General features: G+C 30.1%; 2 protein-coding genes across 2 annotated transcripts in view; one reads left to right on the plus strand and one right to left on the minus strand.

Annotated features, from left to right (window-relative positions):
* Pdk (pyruvate dehydrogenase kinase) overlaps nt 1-5,365 on the plus strand; it is a 38,082-nt gene extending 32,717 nt beyond the window's left edge. The window contains exon 7 of the mRNA XM_065514580.1: nt 2,087-5,365. Coding sequence (XP_065370652.1) covers nt 2,087-2,152 — 66 coding nt within the window. The 3' untranslated portion in view covers nt 2,153-5,365. The remainder of the gene's footprint in view (nt 1-2,086) is intronic.
* Nucleotides 5,366-7,358: 1,993 nt separating this feature from the next.
* Nucleotides 7,359-25,937, minus strand: part of ced-6 (PTB domain-containing adapter protein ced-6) — a 36,670-nt gene continuing 18,091 nt past the window's right edge. The window contains exons 3-6 of the mRNA XM_065511109.1: nt 12,207-12,449; nt 11,697-12,130; nt 10,946-11,634; nt 7,359-8,906 (exon numbers count right to left, since the gene is read on the minus strand). Of these exons, the coding sequence (XP_065367181.1) occupies nt 8,665-8,906; nt 10,946-11,634; nt 11,697-12,130; nt 12,207-12,380 (1,539 nt within the window). The 5' untranslated portion in view covers nt 12,381-12,449 and the 3' untranslated portion in view covers nt 7,359-8,664. The remainder of the gene's footprint in view (nt 8,907-10,945; nt 11,635-11,696; nt 12,131-12,206; nt 12,450-25,937) is intronic.

The following is a 25,937-nucleotide window of genomic DNA, read 5'->3' on the forward strand; positions in this document are numbered from 1 at the left end:
GACATGTACTCTGCGCACAAGGTTTACATGGACATCCAGCCAGCCAACCAGACGGACGGACATCGTTGAATCGACTCAGCAAGTGATTCTAAGTCGATCGGTAGACTAATATTTTTCGGTGTTACAAACATCTGCACAAACGCATAATACCCTCCCCACTATGGGGGTGTAGGGTATAAACACTGTTAAATTAAAATCTATAATACAGAATTATTAAATATTTTTGGAAATGAAAAATTACACGGAATCTGAAGAACCTAAAACAAAATCAATCGGAATAAAAACTACGGAATAGAAACAATTCCGATCAAAATGTGTGACAGGCCTGCATAATTAGTGGATCAGATTTTTGTTGACTTATTTTGTAAAGTTTTCATTCAGGGGAAATATAATCTATTGCAGTATATTAAGCCTCGGTTGCCAGTCTTATTTGTAATATCTGACGTAATCTCTTATTTGTACATCAATAAGGATTTTTCTTTGCAACCATATTTATACACCACACCACCATAGTGAAGAGGTTATATTGGCTGATGTTTGTAACGCACCAAAATATTGTCCCAATATACTCACCTTAAAGTATATCAATCTGCTCAGGATCACTTTCTGAGTCGATTAAGCGATGTCCGTCCGTCTGTCCATGTAAACCTTGTAATCAAACTACAGGTCGCAATTTCAAAGACAATTAGATCAAATCAAAGCCTATTGAATTTGGTAAGAATCAGCCCATTATTTCTCTTAGCCCCCTTACGATTGCTCTATCTGAAAATAGTCAAGCTTTCATAAATATCTTAGTTATATAGATATCCAAATCATATTCAGCATAAATAAGTTTTATATAAGCAGAACTCGCATTACCAAATTTTGAGACGATCGGTCCATAATAAGCCATAGCACCCATATAAGGCTCACTTCTGAAAATCACTTTAACTGGCATAAATCTCTTAAAAATTTTGGTATTCAAATAAAATTCAACACAATTGTGTTGAATTGTGTTGTTACTTGTAGCTTTGTAAGCGAAGTTTTTGCTGGGAAATAAGTTTCATATACACAGAAGACATGCCACCTTAATTAGTCATAGCTCCCATAAAAATTTTAAAAGAAAACTGTTTATAATCATATTCTTGATGTAGGGTATCATATGGTCGGGCTTGACCGACTATACTTACTTGTTATACCCTTCAACTTCGTGAGAAGATTATATATAAGTTTGTCATTCCGTTTGTAATTTCTACAATATAATTTTCCGACCCTATAAAGTATATATATTCTGGATCCTTATAGATAGCGGAGTTGATTAAGCCATGTCCGTCTGTCTGTCTGTTGAAATCAACTTTCCGAAGCCCCCAAATAACTTACATACACGATTCATACATCAATATCTCCGGAATTCTTCCGGCTCGGTTGCTATTTAAAATCGAGAAAATCGGTCCACAAATGGCTGAGATATGACTGAAAAAACCAGGACAACCTCGATTTTTGACCTATATCTGGATTACTAAGTCATTAATATAGACAATATGGATATCTAATGATAGATATTTCAAAGACCTTTGCAACGACGTATATAAGACCATAGAAAATTGGACCTACAATGGGTCAAAATCGGAAAAAATATTTGTTAACCCGAATTTTTATTTTTCACCAAAAGTTTTTTTACGAAATGTTTTTTCGATTAATATTAAAAAAAAATTTTAAAAAAAAAATTTAAATTTAGAAAAAAATTTTAATTTAAAAAATTTTAAAAAATCAATTCGAAAATTTTTTTTTTCCAAAATTTGAAGAAATCAATTTTGTTTACCTAAAAATATTTAAAGTATTTATTTTGAAGTATAATTTGGTGAAGGGTATATAAGATTCGCCACAGCCGAATATAGCTCTCTTACTTGTTTTAAGATATTTTTTGTTAGAAATTCAAATTTATGTCAATACATATATGTCAAGCCCATTACTTACTGTGCATTTTTGTGTTTAAATTATAAAATCATGAAATCATCATGCACTTGTTTTAAATCTATTCACCAACTATACAACCAACACATTTATTTAATCATATATATTTTTTTGTAAATTTATAAAATTCTAGAGTTCCGATATGAGTTCTCGTCAAATGAATGCTTCAGCACCGAAGCGCTTCAATGATTTTCTATGAAAAATACTACCACCATCATCGCAACAGCAGCATTGACACATTGAGAGTTTAACAACGTTAAAAGGATTTTAAAGGAATCGGCAACAGCAACATCATCAGCATCATCATAATCACAATCAACAGCAACAATAACAACCGGCACATTCAGTACAATTTAGTAATCAAACTTGAAATCAATCAATCCAAAAGCAACAGCAACTGAAGTGGTCCTTCGAAATATACACTCACTCGTATGTAATAGACACACATATTGAAAACGGCACAAAAATATTTATTATTTTTATTTTAAAAAACAAAAAAATCATAAGTTACAATTAAATATTAAAATTTAAATGGTATGTAGTTTAATAAGGCCGTAAAAAACATTTTAAACACTAAATTAGGATAAATATTGACAGTTCATTTCAAGCATAAGTTTTTAATTACATATTCATATAATACACATAATACTAATTAAATTTTATAATAATTTAAACCATTGGTAGGCAAAAAGAGGCATTTAATTTGTGTGCTCTTTTGGGTAAAAAATAAAATATCCACAACAACACCAAGAAACTGAATGAATTGTGTGTATTTTTACGCTCTATTACGCTCTTTTGTTCACATTCGGGTTGTTTGACGAAAATCATCGTAACCTGAACAATATGAACGCCTACCATGGATTTAAACATTTTTAGAGATTTACTTTTTTTAGCCGAATTTATATATTTGTATTTAAGGCGCAAAAGGATTAGCTCAAATCGGTTATGCTTTAGTAAATATTTTATGATTAAAAGAAATTAATTTAAAAAAATCTATTAAAAATTGTTCAGCTTTCGGACAGTCGTAAGGGATTTCACCTCTGGTGTAACTTCAAATCTGACATAGCTTAGTAAATATTTCCGGGATAGAAGACATTCAATGATTAGATTTCCATTAGAACCAAGTTTATTCAAACAAAATCATGTTGACTTCCACACGGACGAATAGAAAGTTAAGTCCATAACTTATGGTTTCAAATATATGACGCTGAATAAAAACAAAAAATGCACAAATTGTAGAAGCTACAAATCGCGTAATAACTTCACTCAACTGATCCATTGTTTCAAGAAAAAGAAATATTAATTGAAACTTCTAAGGTTAAAGAGAAATCTACGACACACAATTTTGCGAAGAACATTGTTTTTATTCATAGATCTTAGATACCACCAATTTACTTTAGGCAATGTTGGGACAAAACAGTGCTTTGCGACTGCCCAGTGTTGGCGGCTAGCAGAGCGAAATAGATGGGAAGGGCCTTAATGGGCACAGTTGACGTTTTTGTTATTTCATCCAACCAGTCATGATGAAGACAAGGGCTGCAAGTAGTCGAAAAGTACTATCGGAATAAACGAAATTGCAAAATGAACAGCTAATGAAATGTCTACAAATCCCGATACAAGATCAGGATCAAAATTCAAGCATATGTAAATGAAACACCAAACATTCCAAGCGATCAACAAATTGAAAGTTGATCAGTAAGTTATTTTAGAAATTTTCAAAGAAATTTTTATTTTAAATCGAGTTGATCAAAAAATAAGTCGGCCTTTAACAACATGTTTACAAATGATAGTCATTTCAAATCTATATTCTTAATTAATTGACGCCAAAATTGTGAAATATAGAAAACAAATCAAAAATTCTCATTCGTTCTGAACTATTATTTTTATTATAGTTCTGAAAATTTTTAGATTTTCACTACAATCTTAAAATTTATTGATTTTATTGAATTTGTCTCCAAAATCATTTAAAATATGTTAAGCACTGTACAATGGCTTCAGAGCTTCGAATTAATTAATTCAACTTGAGCTTAATTCACTAAAATCTTAATTTGGAATTAAAAAATGTCAGCCATTTCATTTCAAAAATTTAATTCTTTAGCTTCATTCAAAGGCTTTTGTTCATTAATCGTTGAATTAATTTGTAATGGAATTAATTCTTAACATAATTGATTGATTAAATTTTTGTTAATTCAAATCTAATACAAAATTGAACTAAAATATTTGTTCTTCTTTCAATTTGTTTGTGTTTTGCTTTTAATGATTTACAAAGTGAATTACAAAATATTGACTTAAAATTTGATTTATTCAATACATGAATTAAAGAAAACATGAGTGATTCAATAAAGAATTAACTCTATAAAGAATGAATTCTTAAAGAAATGAAGTCAATATGTTTGGAATACTAAGGAATTAAGATATCGAATTAATTCACGCTGATTGCTTTAATGGAATTGTTAAGAGAATATATTTAATTTGATTTTGAAAATTTAATTATGAATTAATCTTTCGAGTCTTTCATCAATTAAAAAAAAAACGAATTTGCTCATATTCATTTAAAAATTTTAAATCGATTTAGAAATAATTTCGTTAGGATTCGTTAAAGGCGTTAATTTTTAAAATATGGAATTTTCAATATTCGGAGGTATATTTTTTATATTTAGAGCCATTAAGAACTATTGACAATTGCTCACTAGGGTTATATAGTTTAAACAAAAAGTCGACTTCGACCTTTCGACTTTTTAAAATTTTTGAATAGTCTACTTTTCTACTTTTCGGCTATTTATGAAACTTCGAATTTTCGACTATTTTTAACATATGTAACTTTTTTTGATTTTTTTCGGAATAACGTAATCGATTTTTCGACATTTTTCAGAAAAATTTGTATTCCCTAAATAATTTTTGATAAAAAAATTGTTTATATTTGATCTGTTCAAATAATATAACATTCGATTCAGTACATGTTGTTGACATTTGATAAGATATTGAAACTCAGATGATGTCAAAAGGTTTTATATGGGCACAGATACTCAAATCTGCACGGATCTGAAATTTCCATCTGTAGTCTAAAGCCATAATTTTTTTTAACAAATATTATAAGTATTTTAATACTGTCAGGATTCAGTATTGAACATAAATTTTACATTGATTGTATTTTACATTAAACATTTTCACATTTTCATTTAAGATTTTTTTTAACTAATTTGTTATCGGCTGTAATAGCTAATAATCATAGTATTATTATAAATTTCATTAAATTGTGTTATATTAATAAGTTGTTTAATTATTTTTTAAGAATATGTAACATAAAATTAAGTGTCGTATTGTATTTGTAGTAGATAATTTTGCAAAACCAAAAAATTAAAATAAAATAAAACTATAATTTGAATATAATATAATAAAAGAAAAGAAATAATTGATTTATTTAGTTGGATTTTTATTTATTTGTTTATTAATAAAAATATAGAAACAAGCAAAAATAATAATAATAATATAATATATTTAATAATAATAATAAAGATATACAATTATAATAATAAATCACTAAACTAAATAACATTTATACAGTTAAACAAAATTATAATAATAATAATAATAATTATGATATTTATCAAGTGTGTGGGTGTATGTTTAAATTTTCAATTTCATTTTATATATCCATATATAAATATATATAAATATCTGTATAAATATGTATATATAATAATTATATGCATTCATTAATATTTATTTAAATTCAATTGCAATTTAAAATGACATTTAATTAATTCAATTACGTATTAATTAATTTACAGTTTTAAACAAGTTAATACGTTTTTAATGAATTTTTGAATATTTGTTTATTTAATTTAATTAAATTCCAATACACAGTTTATATTTTGTTTGTTTTTTTCTATTATTATAAATAATTAAATTCCATTTAAATTTTTCTTTAGGCTTTCATTAATAGATAAATAATATTTCAACTACTGCTGCATTTTATTTTGTTTTGAGAGAGGAAGTTGCATGTTGTTTTATAAAATATATATAAAAACAAATTAATATACTAATAATAATAAAACATTTTTTAATTTTTATTTATTTTTGATTTTTATTTACATATTTTTCTTTTTAAATTATTTAATAACAAATAATGCACATATTTTAAAAGAATTTATTTAGAAAATTTTGTTAACAGTGAGTGTTAGAAAAACATATTTTGCTTTTAAATAGAGTTTGGAAGATATCATCCTTACACATTTATTTGGATAAGCATTGCTATTCAAATGTTTTTCAGCTTGAAACGATGTATTACTTTTGTTTAAAACTATTAAAACTCCCCATAACCCCCGCCTAGACTGGCAATAAATTCATTAACATATATTGCAGCAAATGGCAAAATGATGTTATCTCCAGTGAAGACGCATCTTTATAGTACCTGGCATTAATTGCGGCAACAGTTTTTCGTTGGCAATTATTGCGAACATAAAATGCCAAATTTGGTTGTCAGATTGTGTTTGACAAAGGAAACAAAAAAGACGTCAATCTTTTTTGTTTCCTAATCAAAATCATTAAGAGCCTGATTCAGAAACACGGACAGATAATTTATTTTAAAAATTGAAAATAACTGAGTTTTCATATAATTTTTGAATGTTTTTTTATACAAAAATTTTAAAATTATTTTCCACTCGTGTTTCTGAATGAAGAATTCGCTTTAATTCAAATCTGTAATATTGAATTAATTCAACAATGAAAGAATTAAAATCAAAGTGTTCGAATGAAGTTAAATAATTAATTTTTTTGAGAATGATTTTAAATGATTTACTGATATCTTTAATTGTGAATTAAGATTTTAGAGTGATGATCTCAATTTGAATTCATTATTAAAAAGTAAAGAATATAACAAACTTTTACAGACAGAACTTCAAATTAATTAATTAAATTTGAGCTTAATTCACTAAAATCTTAATTTGGAATTAATAAATGTCAGCCATTAATTCCATAAATCCATTCCCAACATCTAATTCATAAGCTTCATTTAAAGACTTTTAATTAAATAGAATTCATTCATCATTAAATTAATTCATAACAGAATTCATTCATCATTTGAACAATTGAATTTTTGTTAATTCAAATCTAATACAAAATTGAACTAAAATATTTGTTCTTTCAATTTGTTTGTGTTTTGCTTTTAATGATTTACAAAGAGAATTACAAAACATTGACTTAAAATTTGATCTATTCAACACATTTTATTAATCAATTTTATAATGGATTTGAATTGAATGATTCAATAAAGAATTAACTCTATAAAGAATGAATTCTTAAAGGAATGAAGACAATATGTTTGGAGTACAAAAGAATTAATTTGATTTTAAAAATTTAATTAAGAATTAATTCTTTGTTTACAGTGCAGTTACAATTCATTCCAAAAATCTTTCTAAATTCGTATCAATTAGGCTAAATAAACAATAAAAAGTGTTTAAAAATATCAGCCGAAACTGTTTTTAAATTAAAACTGGAAGGATTTCACTTTAATCTATTAAATTTTAGAATATATATGACCTAATTTATGTCTATTTTACTGGTAAATACATCCTAATAAGCACTAAAACAGATAATAGGGCTGATTATGTTTTACACTTGAAAAATATTTGAAAAAATTATTATTTTTAAACAATAAACATGTGGCATGAATTTATGTTGTCTTTTCACTGGATAATGCTATTGATATAAAGTGTAATACAGCTATAATTCAATTGCTTGACACTGAACTCAAAGCTTGAATAACAATTGTTTTCGACTTGAATACCAGTGAAATGCTTACAGGGATATGTTTAATTTTATTATTATAATTTATTGGGCATTTTACTTTTTTTGTAAAAATAATTTAAAATATCTTCCACAAAAACGTAGTCTATTCAGTTGCAGTGGTTCTACCTCATTCAGACCATTATATGTTTAAATACTCGCTTAAAAATATGATCTCCAAAGACACGCTAATGGAAAAATCACTTGAAGTTCAGCAAATTATTTAAAAAAAATCTTTGAAATAAAAAGTAAGGATAATTTGCTGTTTCTCTGATGTCAACAGTTTTCTTTCAAATTCTTTATATAAGATACCGTTAAAGATCGAGGGACTCCCAAACGATATTGGTTCTTAAACACAACATTGTTTGCTATAAAAACTGTAAAACTTTCCGGAACCTACATAAATGTAGCTTTCTAAAAATTATATATTTTTTTATAAATTGAAATAGAAAGAAGGGTAGTCTATTTTTTCCCTGATCCAAAATATTTATATATGTAAAAGATCGATGAACCCACAAAGGATTTTTTGTTCCAGATTTCCCTTAGTCGGACCTCTTATTGAATATTACCCATCAGTTTTCTATATTGATTAGTTTCAGCTTCTTGACACTCACTGTTTCCGCTTTCCAAAATTCATTTCCATAATTCACAATATATTTCTTAGCTAACTTATTTGTTTCTAGGTACATACATTATTAATTATTGTTTTTTTTTCTTCATATATATAAATAGTAATTGTTTTTGTTATAAAAGTGTAGCGTTTAAAGCATTTTGTTTTACATGTTCATTTAGGTTTTTAAATAATTCTTAAAATATATAATTTCGATTCAAAGAAGGACAGAGAGGAAATTAGGCTTTTGTTTAAATAATATAACAATTCTTTTATTTTATGTTTTTTTTTTTTTTGATCACATTAAATCTGCATTACTTTCTTAATGGATCCAAACTTTCCAAAGTGAAATCATCTACGGATATTTTACTAACTTGTTTTTGAAAAATACTGGTACCATTTGTTGAAGGAGTCGTATCAAATGGATCGGAGCCAAACAGATCGGCCATATTGCCATTGGTAACGATGCTGTTGTTGTTGTTGTTAGTGATGGCAGCTGTGGGTGTAGTCACTGAGGTGCTACGACGTGAAGCTGACATTTTTGGTGGTGGAGCCACTGAAATTTGGAAAAAAAAAATAATTAAAAGTTTCAGTTCTATACAAAAAAAAAAAAAAATTAAAAACATAATTTTGGGACGCTGATCAAAATATGTTAAACATTTCAAACTCGTACGGTCAGTTTTAGAGATATTTTTACTTTTAGGTATTCACTAAAAACCCTATTTTTTTAGCAGTGGAATTTGACTGAAAGTTTTTTAAAACTATTTATGAATTCAAATTCCAAATACGGAAGTTAAGCTCTTAATTTTCTTTTTAATGTTAAATCTGAAACATTTCAGTCTTAGTACAGGAGCGGATCCAGCTAAAGTTTTCTCCTAAATTAGCAACTACTATGTACATAACTTTAAGTATGGATTTTCGAACCATGCCCATTCTGAATTTAATGATGTCTACATTCGAAAATGTCGAATTTTGTACCAACAAAGCGTCATATGCGGGAAGTTTCGCTTTACTTCTTTAATTTAAAAAAAACCTGCCGCTGAAGCACACCGATTGCTAAACAAAGCAATCGTTTTCAACGTGTGAGTGATGGTTTGTGCGATTTAGAAGTGGTGATTTTGACACGGAAAACAAAGATTGCCCAGCCTAGCCAAAAAAGTTTGAAGATCAAGAATTGGAGGCATTACTCCATGAAGATTGTTGTAAAACTAAACAAGAGCATGCACAATCATTGGGAGCTAATCAATCAGCAATTTCAAATCGGATTCCAGCCGAGAGAACTTGAAAGACGATTTTGCATGTCCGAAATTATGCTTGAACGCTATAAAAGAATGAATCCATTACAATAATCTGAAGCGTAAGAGATCATATGTGAAGCCCGGCCAACCAGCCGAATCGACACCGATGCCAAATATCCGTGACGCTAAGGTAATTATCTGTATTTGATGGGAGCAAAAGGGTCCTATCTATTATGAGCTACTGAAATCTGACCAGACCATCACAGGGAACCTGTACCGAACGCAAATGATTCGTTTGAAGCGTCCGAAAAACAGTAATATGCCATCATGACAACGTTCGGTCTCATTATGCAATACCTGTTAAAAACCTGTTTAGAATAAAGTGGTTGGGAAGTTTTGCTTAGCCCGCTTTTTTTAAAGTAAAATTTATTTTACGTTATTTTCTGTTCAACAGCTGTGTCTAATCCGTGCTCATATATACCTGCGAGATGTGGAACGAGCTGCCACGTGACATAAATGCTGTGCAGGCATTGAGATGAGTCTTCGGATATTCTGGTCAACAACAACAATATCAAACGCAAATCTATGGATCAAAACAAATCAACGGCCAATAAAGATTGCAATACTCAATCAAAAATGGCGATGGATTGGTCATACTTTGCCCAGGGCCACAGAAGACAAAGCAAAAACCACCATTGACTGGACAACCATGGGTAACACGCGAAGAGGCGGTCCATGAATGCGAGATAACGCAAAGTGGTCTTAGTTGGAGAGAAATCAAGCATAAATCGTCTAACAGAACTGAATGGAATAAGTTTGTTCCTTATAGGATCCACAAGACATAATAATAATAATCAAGGCAAGGATTTTCATGCACTAAAAAATTAAAAATATGCGCTTATAATATGCACTATAAAGAGAGAAATCATATGCACTGGTTCCTCTAAAGAGCGTCAACTCAAAATTTTTCAATTTCCACTTTATGCAAGAAATCGATGTGCTCTACTCTTTCGCCAAAAAATACAGTTATATCCGTACAGTTGTTTCATTGTAATGTATTGAAAAAATAACTATAGGACTATAAACATACATTAACTTCCGTAGATTTTAAATACATACGTAAATAGTTTTTAAAACTTTCAGTTAAATTCCACTTTCTTGAGATAAAACTGCTAAAAAAACGGATTATTAGTGAAAACCTATAAGTGGAAATATACGGTTTAAATACAATTTTTAAGATATTTGTGATTAGCATAATTATACAAAAATAATGATTATCCCGAGGAGGCCTTTTTGGCTGACGAATAGTGGTTTCATAAAAATTTGTTTTTTTATCTTTAATCTAAGAATTACTTACACAAAGGTGGCGTTATGGTCAATTCACTAAAACTGTTATTTGAATTATTGCTAATGATGCTGGTATTGTTGTTATTGAGAAATTTATTATCATTGTTATTGTAGAACAACTGTTGGCCAAATGATTTTGAGGGCTCAAAGCCAAACAAATCATTGGTCATAGTTTTGCCACCACTGCCTGTGCTATTGCCATCCGTATTGGACTCTTCGGCTCGTGGATCAAAATCACTATCAGAATCCGAATTCAATAGTAGTTCATCCATTTTCTGATTGTTGTTCATGGTTTTCGAGAGTAATTGTGTTGACATTGAGTTGCGCGGTGGTACAGCGGGTAAGAAAGAAGTCGATGATGCTGACGATGTGGTGGACATTTTCGAAGATGTATTACAGGAGTTTGTATCGATTAACAAAGCTCTGTCATTGTTGTCGCTAAGACCATTAGTACCATTAGTTAGGACAGACGATGAATTAGTCGAATCTGCCGATGTTGAATTGTATGTTGTAGGCATATTTACCTCTACAATATCTTTAATGCCTTCGCGGAATAAATATGTATCCATTTCATTCTTGGGAATTTTTAAAGTCAACTCACGCAGGCGATTTTTATAAATTGTAATGATTTTCTCTAAGTCTGTGATTTGCTGTTGGGCTTTGCTTAATTCCGATTTTTCAGCAGTATTAATGTATTTTCTAGAAATAGAAATATAATGAAATTAATTAAACAAATATACAAAACGAGAAATAGTAGTTACCTAAAAGCCAATTCAAAGGCTTGACCTATGGTCAGGGTAATATCGGAAGCCAATTTGTTGGAAATGAAAACAAAACATTCATGTGTTTCTTCCGTTGAGGACTGTGTAGAGCCATCCGGGCTGCTGCCTCGACCATTGGTCATATTTTCGCTATTCGTCTTGACAGTTTTGGCAATAAAACTGAAATACTTTTTAACACCCTTATCATCAGCACAATAGGAGATATTGTGCAGGGGGAATTGATGTAGGATTTTCTGAGTTCTAGGCTCCTGCACAGCCACTCCATCCACACTGATAGTGATTTCGACTTTTTTGAATTTCTCTTGAGTTCCCGTTTCGGCCTTTTTCATTTGCTGGGCAAATTGAAGTTTACGTATGGTATCCTTAACAACTTCAATACCCTTGGGCTGATCCACTGGTAGACTGCCAGAGAACTATAATAAATAGAAGAGATTTTGTGTATAAATATATAAAGACATCTCATTTATAAATTGATTCCAGGGATTTTACCTTGACTAGATAGACTACATGACCATTCATTAAGGCTTCTGGTGTATGCAACCAGTTGCGTTTGCCGCCCTTGGTTTCCTCCTTGGTGGCGGTGCCATTTTTATTCTCTGTATTCTCACTGTTATCGGTTTTAGTATTATTGTTCTGTTTGTTCCAAAACTTGAGCTGTGACATGATGTTTGTTTTGAGACGATCAACTCAATACCACAAATTTGTTATTTTGTTTTTTTTTCTTCAAGAAATCTGTAAAAAAATTCGAGAATTAGCTAAAATTAATACGAAAACGAATATTAATTATATGTTTATAAAAAAATAGTAATTAATGTTTTAATGAACCGCAGCTAAATTTATTTCACTCAATTAATTTTAATACTTGTATCTTTTTATAGTTAAACGCATTTTTTTTGTTGCAAAATCAAGTTTCCTTCCTAAGAATTGCAAAGCAAAAAAAACATAAAAAGCTTTTAATATTCGTCATAAAAAAGTAATATTTTTTTAAAAGCATTTGCTGCTAAATTTCTACAGTGGAACCTTACTTTACTTAACAATTGTAAATGGGAAACATTTCGATTACATAGAAAAAAGTTTCAACATAAAACTACAGTTTTAAAAAAATCTTTACTCTGATAAATCATAAAAATAGAATGATTTAGTGTAAACAACAAAATATTTAGTTTGCTTCGAAAATGTCGAATTTTAAGCCAACAAAAATTTGCTTTACTTCTTTAATTTGAAAAAAAGTGTCTGAAGCAGAACGATTGCTCACCAAAGCTTATGGTGAATGTGTTCCTACGGTTTCAACATGCGAGAGATGGTTTGTGAGGTTCAGAAGTGATAAAAAAAAGTCCAGGACAGCAAAAAAACGTGCCAAGAATTGAAGGCACTACTCATTAAGATTGTTGGAAAACTCAACAAGATTGGGAGCTACGCAATCAGCAATTTCAAAACGTTTGTGAGCAGCAGGATTCATCCGAAAGCAGGAAAACTTGGTAACAAACGAGTTGAAGCCGAGAAACCTTTTTATATGCCCGAAATACGCTATAAAAGAAAATAATTTATGCACCGAATCATTACTTGCAATGATAAATGGATCTATTACGATAACCCGAAGCGTAAGAGATCGTATTTGACCGGCGAACCAGCCGAATCGAAACCAAAGCCAAATATCTATGACGCTAATGTAATTATCTGTATTTGGTGGGAGCAAAAGGGTCCTATCTATCATGAGCTGCTGAAATCTGGCCAGACCATCACAGATAACCTGTACCGAACAGAACTGATTCGTTTGAAGCGAATATGCGATTTAGACTAAATGGCCGAATATTTCTATTCGGTTATTTAGATCGTAATTCTGTGTCAACTGATTTTCTGTGGATATGAATATAAACGAATCATTCGATTGGCAACAAATCACAATAATATTTTTTATCTGTGCAGAGATAATTGGTAACAATTCAAAACGAATCTGAAAACTGTAACTTTAAGAAGAAAACTTATAAAGAAATTCCCGAAATTTCCTGACCTCGGGAAATTTCTCTCGATTAGAAACCTAATTCAATGATTAAAACTAGTTCGGAAGATAAAAGGTTTAAAGTATAGAAATATACATAGAGCGGAAACTCTCCTGTCAAAGACCTAACTCAGTTGTCAAAAACCATGTGAAAACAAAAAAACAACGTATGTGTGATTATTTTCAATAAAATTTTGTTTTGAGTTTATTTCTAGTTTCCGCTCTTGTTGATTCTTTATGGTTTAAACTATTGAAGCCCTATTGAGGTAGATCGAAAATTAGCAATATTTTATAATTGTTTAATATTTTTTAATTTTCGTTTCATAAAACCAAAAAGAAGTATTAGTTATTGCTAATTTCAAGTATGGAATAATTAAAAAAAAAACATTTTTAATAAATTATTAAGTTAAGACAATAAAATCATTTATTTTGTGATCTAGCAATAATGACTGGAATATATTCTACAAGATTTAAATAATTAATAAAACAAAGAAACAAAACCTTTAGAAATTTGCACAAATTTTGATTAATTATTTAAAATGTTGCTTGATTACCGGCAATTGGAAAATTCACAATACAAACTTAACTGCTTAGTTAATAACGTGATAATTCTAGGCGCTGCTTAAGTGCAGTCTATTGTCAACGAAACTGTCATTTAATGACGTTGACGTTGTTGATGATGATGACCCTGTTTTATTAATTTATACTGGTAAATTTTGTATAAATAATATTAAAAAAACAAACTAACTAAATAACTAATGAACAGAATCATCTAGTCAATTCATTTAGTTTTATGTTTTTTTATAAATTTGTTTATATTAAAAAAGATTAAATAAATTATAAGGAAGCGTGATAATTGAAAATTTTTTAAAATTTTTTACTCGTATTTAAGTAGTTGTCTGTAATCGTATGTAAAATAATGAAAATACAACAGACTCAAAACACTTACTGACTGACTGAGTTATTTATTTATTATTATTATTTTTAATTTAAATTTTGTTGTTGTCATTTTTTTATAGTTTTTTTTTTTTTATTTTGTAGTTAGTGTATATGCACAATTATTTTAATTTGTTAATTATGGTAGTTGTTAACTACGTGCATAGATTTCATTATAAAATTAATTAAAATAATAAAAAAAAATATTCCCAGTCTGCCACTTGACGAAACTTTCCCACAAATTTATGTAATTATACAAGTGGCAAAAAGTATCCGGCAACAATAAAAACAACATTGTATTGTCGTCGTTCTCAAAATATTTAATTTCCTTTTTTGCACGATCAAAAAAGAAAACAAATTCCAAAGTTATTTCAGACCATATGACCCTAACCAATACCTCACATATTGAAAAACAATTCGTCTCACTTTTTTTAAGGATGACACACAGGGACAAAAATCCTGAGTATAGGAGTTCTCCTCCTCAAAACCCTTTAAATTAAAGGGTTTTAAATTAAAGGGTTTTGTGGTATTAAAGTTTAATACCAGAAGAAGTCTTATACAAAGCGAACATCTATCGTGGAATTTATTCAATAAATCAAATACCATAATGGAGAATACCTTAAGACCATAGATTGTAATTAGTCATGGTCCCCAAAGAAAACATAATTTAGTGAACACGACATTCGATATTTACCAGACTTTAAACCCCTGTGGAGCCAAAATCCAACTTTAGGAATTCAGATTCCTAATTTCCACGGACTTTTTCCTTTCCCGGGTAGTAATAACAAAATAGTTTCCCGAATAGATGACAGCTAGATAGGTAACTGAAAGCCAAACTCATAGAGAAATCTACATAGAGCGGAAACTAGAAAAAAAAAACACAAAAAACACACATACGAGTGTTGTTTTTGTTTTCACATAGTCTTAGTTAGATCATTGACAAGAGAGTTTCCGATATATGTGTTATTTTTCTAAGGTAAGTCTGTTGTCAATAACCTAATTTGTGTGGCATTTGACCTCTTAGTTTTCATCGTTATAATATAAATAAAGGATATGGTTTTATTAAAAGATTTCAAAATGCCGACTAAGATAATCGGATTTGCTCCGCAAAAGGACGAGATCTTCATGTGCAAAAGTTCTGAGGCGTAAAAGCTTTTGGTCATTCGTTCAAACAATAAAGAATAATGCTAGTTCCTCAATTCCTACTCATTTAAGGGATGGCTGAGTTTTTTGCAAATAGTTCGAACCTTCCGGAAACAATCAACCACTACCCGAGCTCGAAAGAGTATCAGTTACTATGCCGAATATATTCTTTCGCGCCCGCGCAGTTAAAAATGTTCTAACGGATCTCAACATAAACAAGTCTACTGGGCCTGATGGTATACCAGCACTGGTCTTGAAGCAGTGTTCTTCGACGATATGTAGGAAGGTTGCTAATGTAACGCCAATTCCTAAAAATGGAGAGGCTAACAATCCTGAAAATTATAGCCCAATAGCAATTCGTTCTTCACATTCCAAAGTTATGGAGAGTATGGTTAACTACCATCTTGTGAAATATTTAGAGTCCAAAAATCTAGTCAGCGACCAGCAGGCAGTATGGCTTTCGTAGAGGACGCTTTACTAGAGACTTGCTAGCCTTCCTATCGGAAAATGGTGTCATCAAAAATCATTGCTTATGTCGGTAATAACTTCTCTCGATTTATATCGAGCTACCTCAGAGATCACATAACTTTCTAAACGACCTTCTACGTAAAACTTCCAACCCTACCTATTCTTTTGCAGATGACAGCAACATTTGCCATTCATATTCATTCAATTGTAGACCAGGCCTGTCGGCGATTGGGGCAATGAGGCAAAACATGCATATTTCTCTTAATCTCTGAATGGGGTTGTACGAACAGAGTCGACTTTAATGCACGCAAGACTCAATGTTGTATGTAAACACACAAGCGCACATCAGATCAAGTTGCTTCATCTGTTTTTATCGGTGGTGTAAATATTAAAGAATCAGAAGCTCTTGATGTTCTAGGCATGAGAATTCAGTGCGATGTCCAATGGACAAAACACATTTGTCGAAGGAAGCATTCAAGTGCCTTGGTTTCCTTAAACGGTGTAGGAAATACTTCACTCCATCTCATCTCCTTACTATTTACACCACTTATTTCCGACCGAAAATGAAATACAACTCTCGTGTATGAGCCGGTGCTTGGAAGTTACTCGACCGCTTACAGGTTTGCAGAAATTAGGGAATTCGTTCAAGAAACCCATAGTTTTTTACGCAATACACGTTCTTCGGCAAGGGCTCATCCATTCGTAATAGACTGGACAGTGGTTCGCACAACACATTACAAGGAAAATTCAATATTTAGCCGTACAGTACGTATTTGTAATAAGATTCCTGCTGAAGTCTTTCCTGTCACTTTCAATCTAGGAAAATTTAAATCAAATGTCCACAAATACTACTCCATCTATCCTCCACTGTTTTCTATTTTCCTAGTTCCAACGCAATGCATTACATAAGTAGGGGTCATTCCCTGAATGCTGGTCCAAGCTAAGAAAAGAGCTATATCTCTCGAAATGGCTGTCATTTATTCAGTTTGTTTTGCTAAATCAACATGTATACGAGCGTTCAACAACACGTGCAAATGATGAAATTGTTTTAGCAATATGGATGTTTTGTTCTGGAAACGTTCCGCGCGCTTCACCCATTTCTGGATGAAGGGGTACGTCTACAAACAACATTTTCGTATTTGGGACGATACCAGTCCACGTGAGATCCAAGATCGTCTAATGCATCCCGAAAAAATCTCTGTTTGGTGTGGATTTTGGGCTGGCCAGGTCATCACCCTAAATGGCGAGCGCTGATTATCAACTTCATTTGGCATGAATTGGAGGATATGGACATCAACGACATGTGGCTTTAACAGGACGGCGCTAGATGTCACACAGATCATGGACATTCTGCACGAGCGATGAAGGGGATGTGAACTGGCCACCGATATTGTGCGATTTGACTTCGTTATTATTGTTCTTGTGGGGTTTTCTTAAGTCGCTGATATATGCGAATAAACCACAAACCACAGCGGCCCTCAAAGCCAACATAACTCATGCCAACGGTCAAATTCAGTCTGAATTATGAGCCAGAGTCTTTGAAAATTGTCTACTCGAATGATTCATTCTTAATGACCGAAATTTTCTGATTACTTGTTGCTAATACCAAAAAAATAGTACCGAATATTCCAATTTTGAATATTTAGAAAGAAATTTCCCGATAGAAAGAAATTTCCCGGGAAATTTTCTCACATAGGAATCCCACAAGGGATAGATACTTTTGAAACTGATTACAGACCTCAATGGACATTATGACATTGAATATGGTTAAATGATACTTATGGAAACGTTATTTACAACAAAATATCCAACAAGCTAATTCCTATTAAAGTTAAACCTTGGATTGGATTGGATTTTTGATTTCAAAAAGTATTCAAATATGCCAAAAATATGTGATATTTAAATGAATATGTATGACAGGTATACCAAATGTTCGTATCTTTATTATTCGAATGTAAATTTCGATGTAAATCATTGAACCAATATTTATTGATATTTTCATTCATATTCAAAATGAAACCGACATTAAATTTTTCATTTATTTTGCACTTATTAATAACAATCTTAAAGCAAACACAATTAAGAAATCGTTGAAGGAAATAATAATAAAAAAACCTAAAATTAATATCAAAATCAAAAACTCTTAATGCATTCGCATTATTTGTGAGCTAAATACCAAGACAAACCATAACAATTTCCGGTTAATGCCAGCAAAAGCTATCACACATTTGCTTTTTTAAAGAATAATTATTTTTCTTTAAGTGCTAAGAGCATTTGTGTTAAGAGGAAGTAGATAAATAATAATAAATATTTAAAAATAATTAATCATAATGAAACAAGTAAGAAATTAATGTTGGTCAAGCTAGATTATATCATACATACCCTACATTTATTGTGATTATATGTTGGACTTAGGGTCAATTGTCTGTAACATCACATTAAGTGAGGATGTGTAAAATGTGATTAAAGTGAATAAGACTAACATTTCATATTTAAAAATTATCATTAATTGCTATTAAAATATTGCCTCTTGTCTAATATCAATAAGATTTAACCCGTGGACCGATCCTATTACAACATAAGATTTGCCAAGTCCATTCTACAAGATACTACATCGTCTGAAAAAATTCTAATTTAAGTCTTAAGGCCCGATGTTTTTGACCATACGAAACAATCTCCTTAACAATCATTGAATAGATTTTCAAGCTCATCCTCGGACTTAAAACGGTAAATTCTACTAACAAAACATTAAGTCACAAAATTGCCCTAGTTACCAGATTAACATTTTTCCCGAGAGAAATTTGTCTTACTTCGATTAACAGAGAGACCATGTACCAAAATAACAATCGCAATAAGCGCACTATTCGAAATATTTGGAACGATGTTATCAAATTGTTTTCATTCGCCAAAACAACCAATCTGCATAATCTCGTATACCGCTCACAATATGGGAAATAGTTCTTATATATTTGAAGTAAAACTCGGTTATAACGAACGCCGTGATTATTTAAGATAAAAAAATAAATTACTAAATCTTAGATTAAAATTGCGAGTCTTTAAAACATTTTTATTGGCATCTATTGGAATTTTGCTAAAGAATTGAAATTTTTTAAGTCATCGTTTAGGTTTTTTTTTGCAAAACTTTGTCATCAGGGTTTTGGCAACCACGCGAGAAGACATAGCTTGCCCTACAACGACTTCTGCAGAAGTTGTCAAAACGAGGAGGAGGATGAGACCATTTTTCATCTTCTTTGTCACTGTTCGGCATTAGAAGATCTACGCTTAAGGTTTCTGGGATATTGTTCCCTAAATAGTCTTTCTGAGCTCTCGAATATGAGGCTAGATGGCATTAATGCCTTTATAATGAGTAGTAATTGGATAAAAATACCAGACATGGGGATCTCCTTAGAGTGACCTAATAACCGCCAACTCATTGGCGATTTTTAAAAATCTCCTCCGTCTCTCTTTTTACGGTCATCGTCCTCTCAACTTTTCAATCTTCCTTTTCTCTCTTTTCATTTCTATATGTCCCTATTTTTCTGATTTCTCTACTTTCAGGTAACACAAAGGGACATATTTCTTGGACCCACGTGAGCTGCTCTTCTTTTCTTCACTTCGTGGCTGCGTGGAAACCTTACCTAGTCGTCAGGGTGCTCAAGTTAAATTAATGTATTGATTTGAAAATATTGTAAACCTATTTTTAAAGCTCAGAGTGTTTATTGTTCATCGAATTCAGTGTTACTTTATTATTTAGTGTTTGTTTGGATGGCTTTTGCTAACAAAGTAGTATTTTATACTATATTCTTTGATAAATAACGTAAGTAATAGAGTGGTTAGATTACTAACCACTGTGACTGAAATATGTTTTATATAATGTGTTTCTCTACACAATTTTCTGTCTTGAATGCGACAAAGAAGAGGCTTATGTGGAGCATATCGATCTAACGGTGCTCGGTGACATCTAATGACAGCTCCAGTCAAAATTTGATGGTGATTTTGATTTGGATGCTGACATACATCTATCAAATTTGGCTTAATACTTCTGTTAGTGACTTATCTACCCAAAAAGCTGTGGTGGAACAAAAATGAGGAACCAATTATAGATTGCAAGAGCCGGGTGATTACACATGAGATGGGGATATAGCAAATGATATAATCAAATTGCAAAAAGTCTCAGAAATTTAATCAAAATGATTAGCTTTCAAATAAATTTATACACTACGAAAATTTTTATCATAATTATTTTTAAAGCCAAACGCCATGGTGGTTAATAAACTAACCACCCCATTATATAACCTTTAGCTTTAGGGACAACCTTTAGCTGAGTAGGATTCAATTTAAAGCAGGCAAATTGGGTACCATATACCGTATACGAATTGAAGTGGGACCTTGAAAGACGATTTTGCATGTACGAAATTATGAACGATATAAAAGAAAATAATTTTTGTATCGAATCATTACTTGAAATGGATTCATTACGATAACCCGAAGCATAAGAGATCGTACGTGTAGCCCGGCCAACCAGCCGAATCGACACCAAATCCAAATATACATGGACCTATTATTTTGGAACCGCTATTACATGGAACCTGTACCGAATGCAACTGATTCGTTTGAAGAGAGAATTCATGTGATATTCCATTATGATAACGCTAGACCACATATTGCAATACGAGTTAAAACTATTTAGAAAGAAGTTTTGCCTCACCCGCCATATAATATAGTCCTTGCCCCGTCTGGATACTATTTGTTTCGATCGATGCAGAACGCTCTTTCTGTGATACTCTTCACTTCAGAACAGAGTATCCGATATTGGCTTGATTCGTTTATGGCCTCAAAAGATGAGCAGTTCATTTGGTTCGGAATCCATATGTTTCCAGAAAGAAGGGAAAAGGTCATAGCTAACAATGACCAAGACTTTAAATAATTTTATATTGTACATTTAAATTCCAAATTTTTAATTATTTAAAACTCAATTCAATTTGATTGAGGTAATAATTTAGCAATTTTTACAAAAAACAAATAAGGGAGCTATATTCGGCTGTGCCGAATGTTATATACACTTCACCAAATTATACTTCAAAATAAAAATTTTAAATATTTTTAGGTAAACAAAATTTATTTTTTTTTTCAAAGTTGTGTTTTTATTTTTTGGAAAACAGTTTTTTCAAATTGTTTTTTTAAATTTTAAAATATTTTTTTTTTTAAATTATAATTTTTTTTTGTTTTTTAAATTTTTTTTTTAATATTTAGCGAAAAAAAAACTTTTGGTAGTAATCCAGATATAGGTAAAAAAATAAGTCAAAAATCGAGGTTGTCCTGGTTTTTTCCTTAGCCATTTGTGGACCGATTTTCTCAATTTTAAATAGCAACCGAGCCGAAAGAATTCCGGAGATATTGATGTATGAATCGTGTATGTAAGTTATTTGGGGGCTTCGGAAAGTTTATTTCAACAGACAGACAGATGGCCAGACAGACAGACGGACATGGCTTAATCGACTCCGCTATCTATAAGGATCCAGAATATATATACTTTATAGGATCGAAAATGAAAAATGTAGCAATTACAAACGGAATGAAACTTATATATACCCTTCTCACGAAGGTGAAGGATATAAAAAGGACTTAGCACGTTTGCATACCACAAAATGGACTTGGCACTTTTGCATATCAGAGTATAACAACGAGAAAAAAACGAAATAATTGTAAAAGTTTTGAAAAAACAGTGTATTTTTACTTATGCTAGCTCATTTGCTCACTAAGCTAACGATATGTATTTTAATTATTGTTCATAATAATGTTAAAAGTGATCTAGCTATAGAGACACACCCGATTAATTGCCTTCACTTATATGAATAACCCTTATATACAATAAATATCACTTGATCTTAAGCGTTATAACTCACAAAATTTGTTTTGCTTAACATTTAAGTTAGGTTTTTTTCCAAATCTTTTTGACACGTTTGTTCTATCAAAGACTTTAAGCAATAAATATAAAAGTCATTGTTTGGTTTTTTCGACACTTAAAAAATACCGAATGGAAAAAAATTTGTAAAAAAAATTAAATTTGCAAAACAATCCTACATCAAGATAAAAACCAATCAAAATCCAACCAACAAGGTAAAACAAACCGCAAGCAAAACTAAATAACAATAAATTACAAATATTAACTTAAATGTTATTGCAAAATGTTCATACATAGTTAGAGGTATAAGCGAAAGTAAAAACAAATTAAATTAAACAAAACAAAACAATACTTAATACCTACCACAATAACAAAATAAAAGGAAAATAAAATAAATAAAAAAAGAAACAAATTCATAACCAAAAAATAAAATTAAAAAAAATACAGTACAAAATAATAACAATAGTAAAATAACTGTGTAATAGAGGGAGGGTACCGAGGGTACTCACTACGGTACCGTGTGTACACTACTCATTAAATAGGGTGCAGACACACTCACAACGTTTCTATATGTAGACATCAGGGTTTCTCAAAGTTGGCGGTAAGTAGGCCCTACAAATGGATAATGAGAAATTTGTATATTTTGTTATAGTTTTTATTAATATTTCTAGAACTATCAATTTATAAGATCAATTTATAGATCAACGATTCTCAAAAGGGGATACGAGGCCAACTAGGTCCATATAAATATTCCAAAAGGGCCACGAAGAACTCAGTAAAACATTAAGCTTTAATTTAAGATAAAAAATATTTTTTTTTTTATTGCTCAACTTTGATTTAAAATCTCTGATTTGATCCTTTTTATTATGTATGTTGATGAAACATCTTATTAATTTCAGAAATAAATAATTGAAATGTAACTCGTGTTTCAAATTTGATTTTGAATTAGTTGAAATCCAAATCTTTGCTTGATTAACAATTAAATAAAACTAAAAATTTATCACGTTTGGAGACTGAGAATTAGATGCGTATTATCTGAAATTTATCCTTACATTAAACAATGCTGCAGTTTTTATATTACATATTATTGTTTTTACCTGATTTTTTTTAAATACATTTCAAGTTGAAATTGAATAGATTAAAATTTATATTAAGAAAAAGCTTATTGAAATTTAGATTTCTTAGTTTCAATAATATTGAGAAATAATATTAAAAAATTTCACATATCTAATTTCTCGACATCAATTTTTATTTTCTCAGTTTCAATTTATTTTTTCTCAATATTTTGTATTCTGAATTACAGATAATTTGGATTTTTGAATATCAATTTATTTTTCTATTTTGTCAATATTAAATTGGATTTTTATACACTTCACCTTCGTGTGAAGAGTATACAGTGAATGTCACTTAAAACCGTACACCATCGTAGTAAAATTGTATTCATTAGTTTTAGAAAGTTGATGTTTTGGAAATATTTTAAAATGCTATTTTTATATTGTGTGTGCTATTACCTATCAGAAAATTGGGTATAATTTTAATTGCCCTTATCCACAAATAAAAAAATTGGGTAAGACTGTCAGTGCCCAGAATATCAAAGCTTCATTTAAACTCGTAAAGGCACTAAAAAATAGCAAATGATACCCTACAAAGTATTAGGATTATTTAATATTAACATTTTTTTTTAATTTTTAAAGTTTTAATTATAATTTAATATAATTGTACGAATTTAAGTGAAATATGAATTTTGTGATGTTCTTTAATTTTCATCAATATTTTTTTTAACGAATTGAGGTTTTGTTAACTTTTTTGTTGAAATACGTATTTTTTGTTCCAATTAATAAAATTACTTTTAATTTTTTATATAATCACCTATTATTGCCTGTATAATTTTATAATATTTAAAAAAAAATATGTTGTACGATTTTGAGTGACACTCACTGTATATAAGTTTGTCATTCCGTTTCTAATTTCCACAATATAATTTTCCGACCCTATAAAGTATATATATTCTGAATTCTTATAGAAAACGGAGTCGATTAAGCCATGTCCGTCTGTCTGTCTGCTGAAATCAACATTCCGAAGCCTATTTAAAATCGAGAAAATCGGTTCACAAATGGCTGAGATATAAGGAAAAAACCAGAACAACCTCGATTTTTTACATATTTTTGAACTAAATCTGGATTACTAAGTCATTAATATAGACATGGATATCTAATGATAGATATTTCAAAGACCTATGCAACGACGTATATAAGACCATAGTAAGTTGGACCTACAATGGGTCAAAATCGGAAAAAATATTTTTTAACTCGAATTTTTTTCACAAAAAGTCTTTTTTCGCTAAATATTAAAAAAAAAAATTGAAAAATTGAAAAAACAATTCGAAGAAATTTTTAAAAAAAAAAAAATTAAAAAACAACTTTGGTAAAAAAAAAATTGCTTACCAAAAAATATTTTGTTTTTAATAAATTGAAGGGTAAACATCTGCCATTTATTCTCACTTTGTTATTGAACACTAGCATATTACCCGCTACTTAGTAAGCATATATTTTGATATTAAAATGAAAGTATATTAATGTACAATTCAAAAATGTGTTACTTATGTAGCATGAAATATCTTAAATTATCAAATTATTTAATTAGCAAATAACGTTTGTACATAATTTTCAAAATATTTAATCGTCCTATTCCATCTGATTTCTATTTATTTTAAGTCCCCACTTGTAGATTTCCTTTCGCTTAGGTCCATATAAGACTTATTTCATGTTTTTATGTTTATTCAAAGAGAATTCAAAAAGTACCATTCGAATAAAGAAAATGCAGCAAAAGTCTCCCCCTTGAATTCTCACTCATGACCATAAAGCTTAATTTCATGTTTCTAGGTCAATTGCTATAGAAAATTCAGAAATTATCATTAGAATAAAGAAAATTCAAAAAAGTACAATTGGAATAAAGAATAAGTACCAAAATATCCCCTTGAATTTTCACTCACTTAGGACCATATACGCTTAATTTAATATTTATATGTCCATTATTACAGAAAATTCAAAAAGTACCATTAGAATATAGAAAAAGTACCACAAAGTAGCCACTTGGGGATTCCCACTTACTTCGGTCCATATAAGCTTAATTCCATGTTTTTAGGTTCATTGGTGAAGAAATTACAAAAGTACCATAAAGACTACCCCAAGAATTCTCACTCAGTCAGGACCATATATGCTTAATTTCATGTTTCTAGGACCATTGGTGAAGAAATTACAAAAAGTACCATTCGAATAAAGAAAAAGTACCAAAAAGTTTTCCCATAGAATTCACACTCACTTAGGACCATATATGCTTAATTTCATGATTCTAAGTCCATTGTATAGAAATTTCAAAAAAGGGCCCTTAGATTAAAGAAAAAGCATTAAAAAGTCTCCCTCTAGAATTATAACTCACTTAGGACCACAAATGCTTAATTTCATATTTCTAGGTCCATTATTATAGACAATTTAAAAAGTACATATAGTTCAGTTCTCACATTTTGGTATAAATATTATCCCCTATTCCCAAAAGTATGTTTTAAAAAAGTACCAAACTGTTTACCCGGATTTGGCCCAATATACTCCTTGGCACTCGAGTTCCAAATAACACCCTGTTAGTTAATTTTTGTATTTATTTTATTTATTTATTATTTTTTTTTCAACAACCTAGCTTATTGGCCATAATCGGTTATAAATTTCTACTTAATATTTTATGAAAAAGTACCAAAAATAAACACAATTTTTAT

The sequence above is a fragment of the Calliphora vicina genome, chromosome 5 (genome assembly GCF_958450345.1).
Source record: "Calliphora vicina chromosome 5, idCalVici1.1, whole genome shotgun sequence".
Lineage (NCBI taxonomy): Eukaryota > Metazoa > Arthropoda > Insecta > Diptera > Calliphoridae > Calliphora > Calliphora vicina.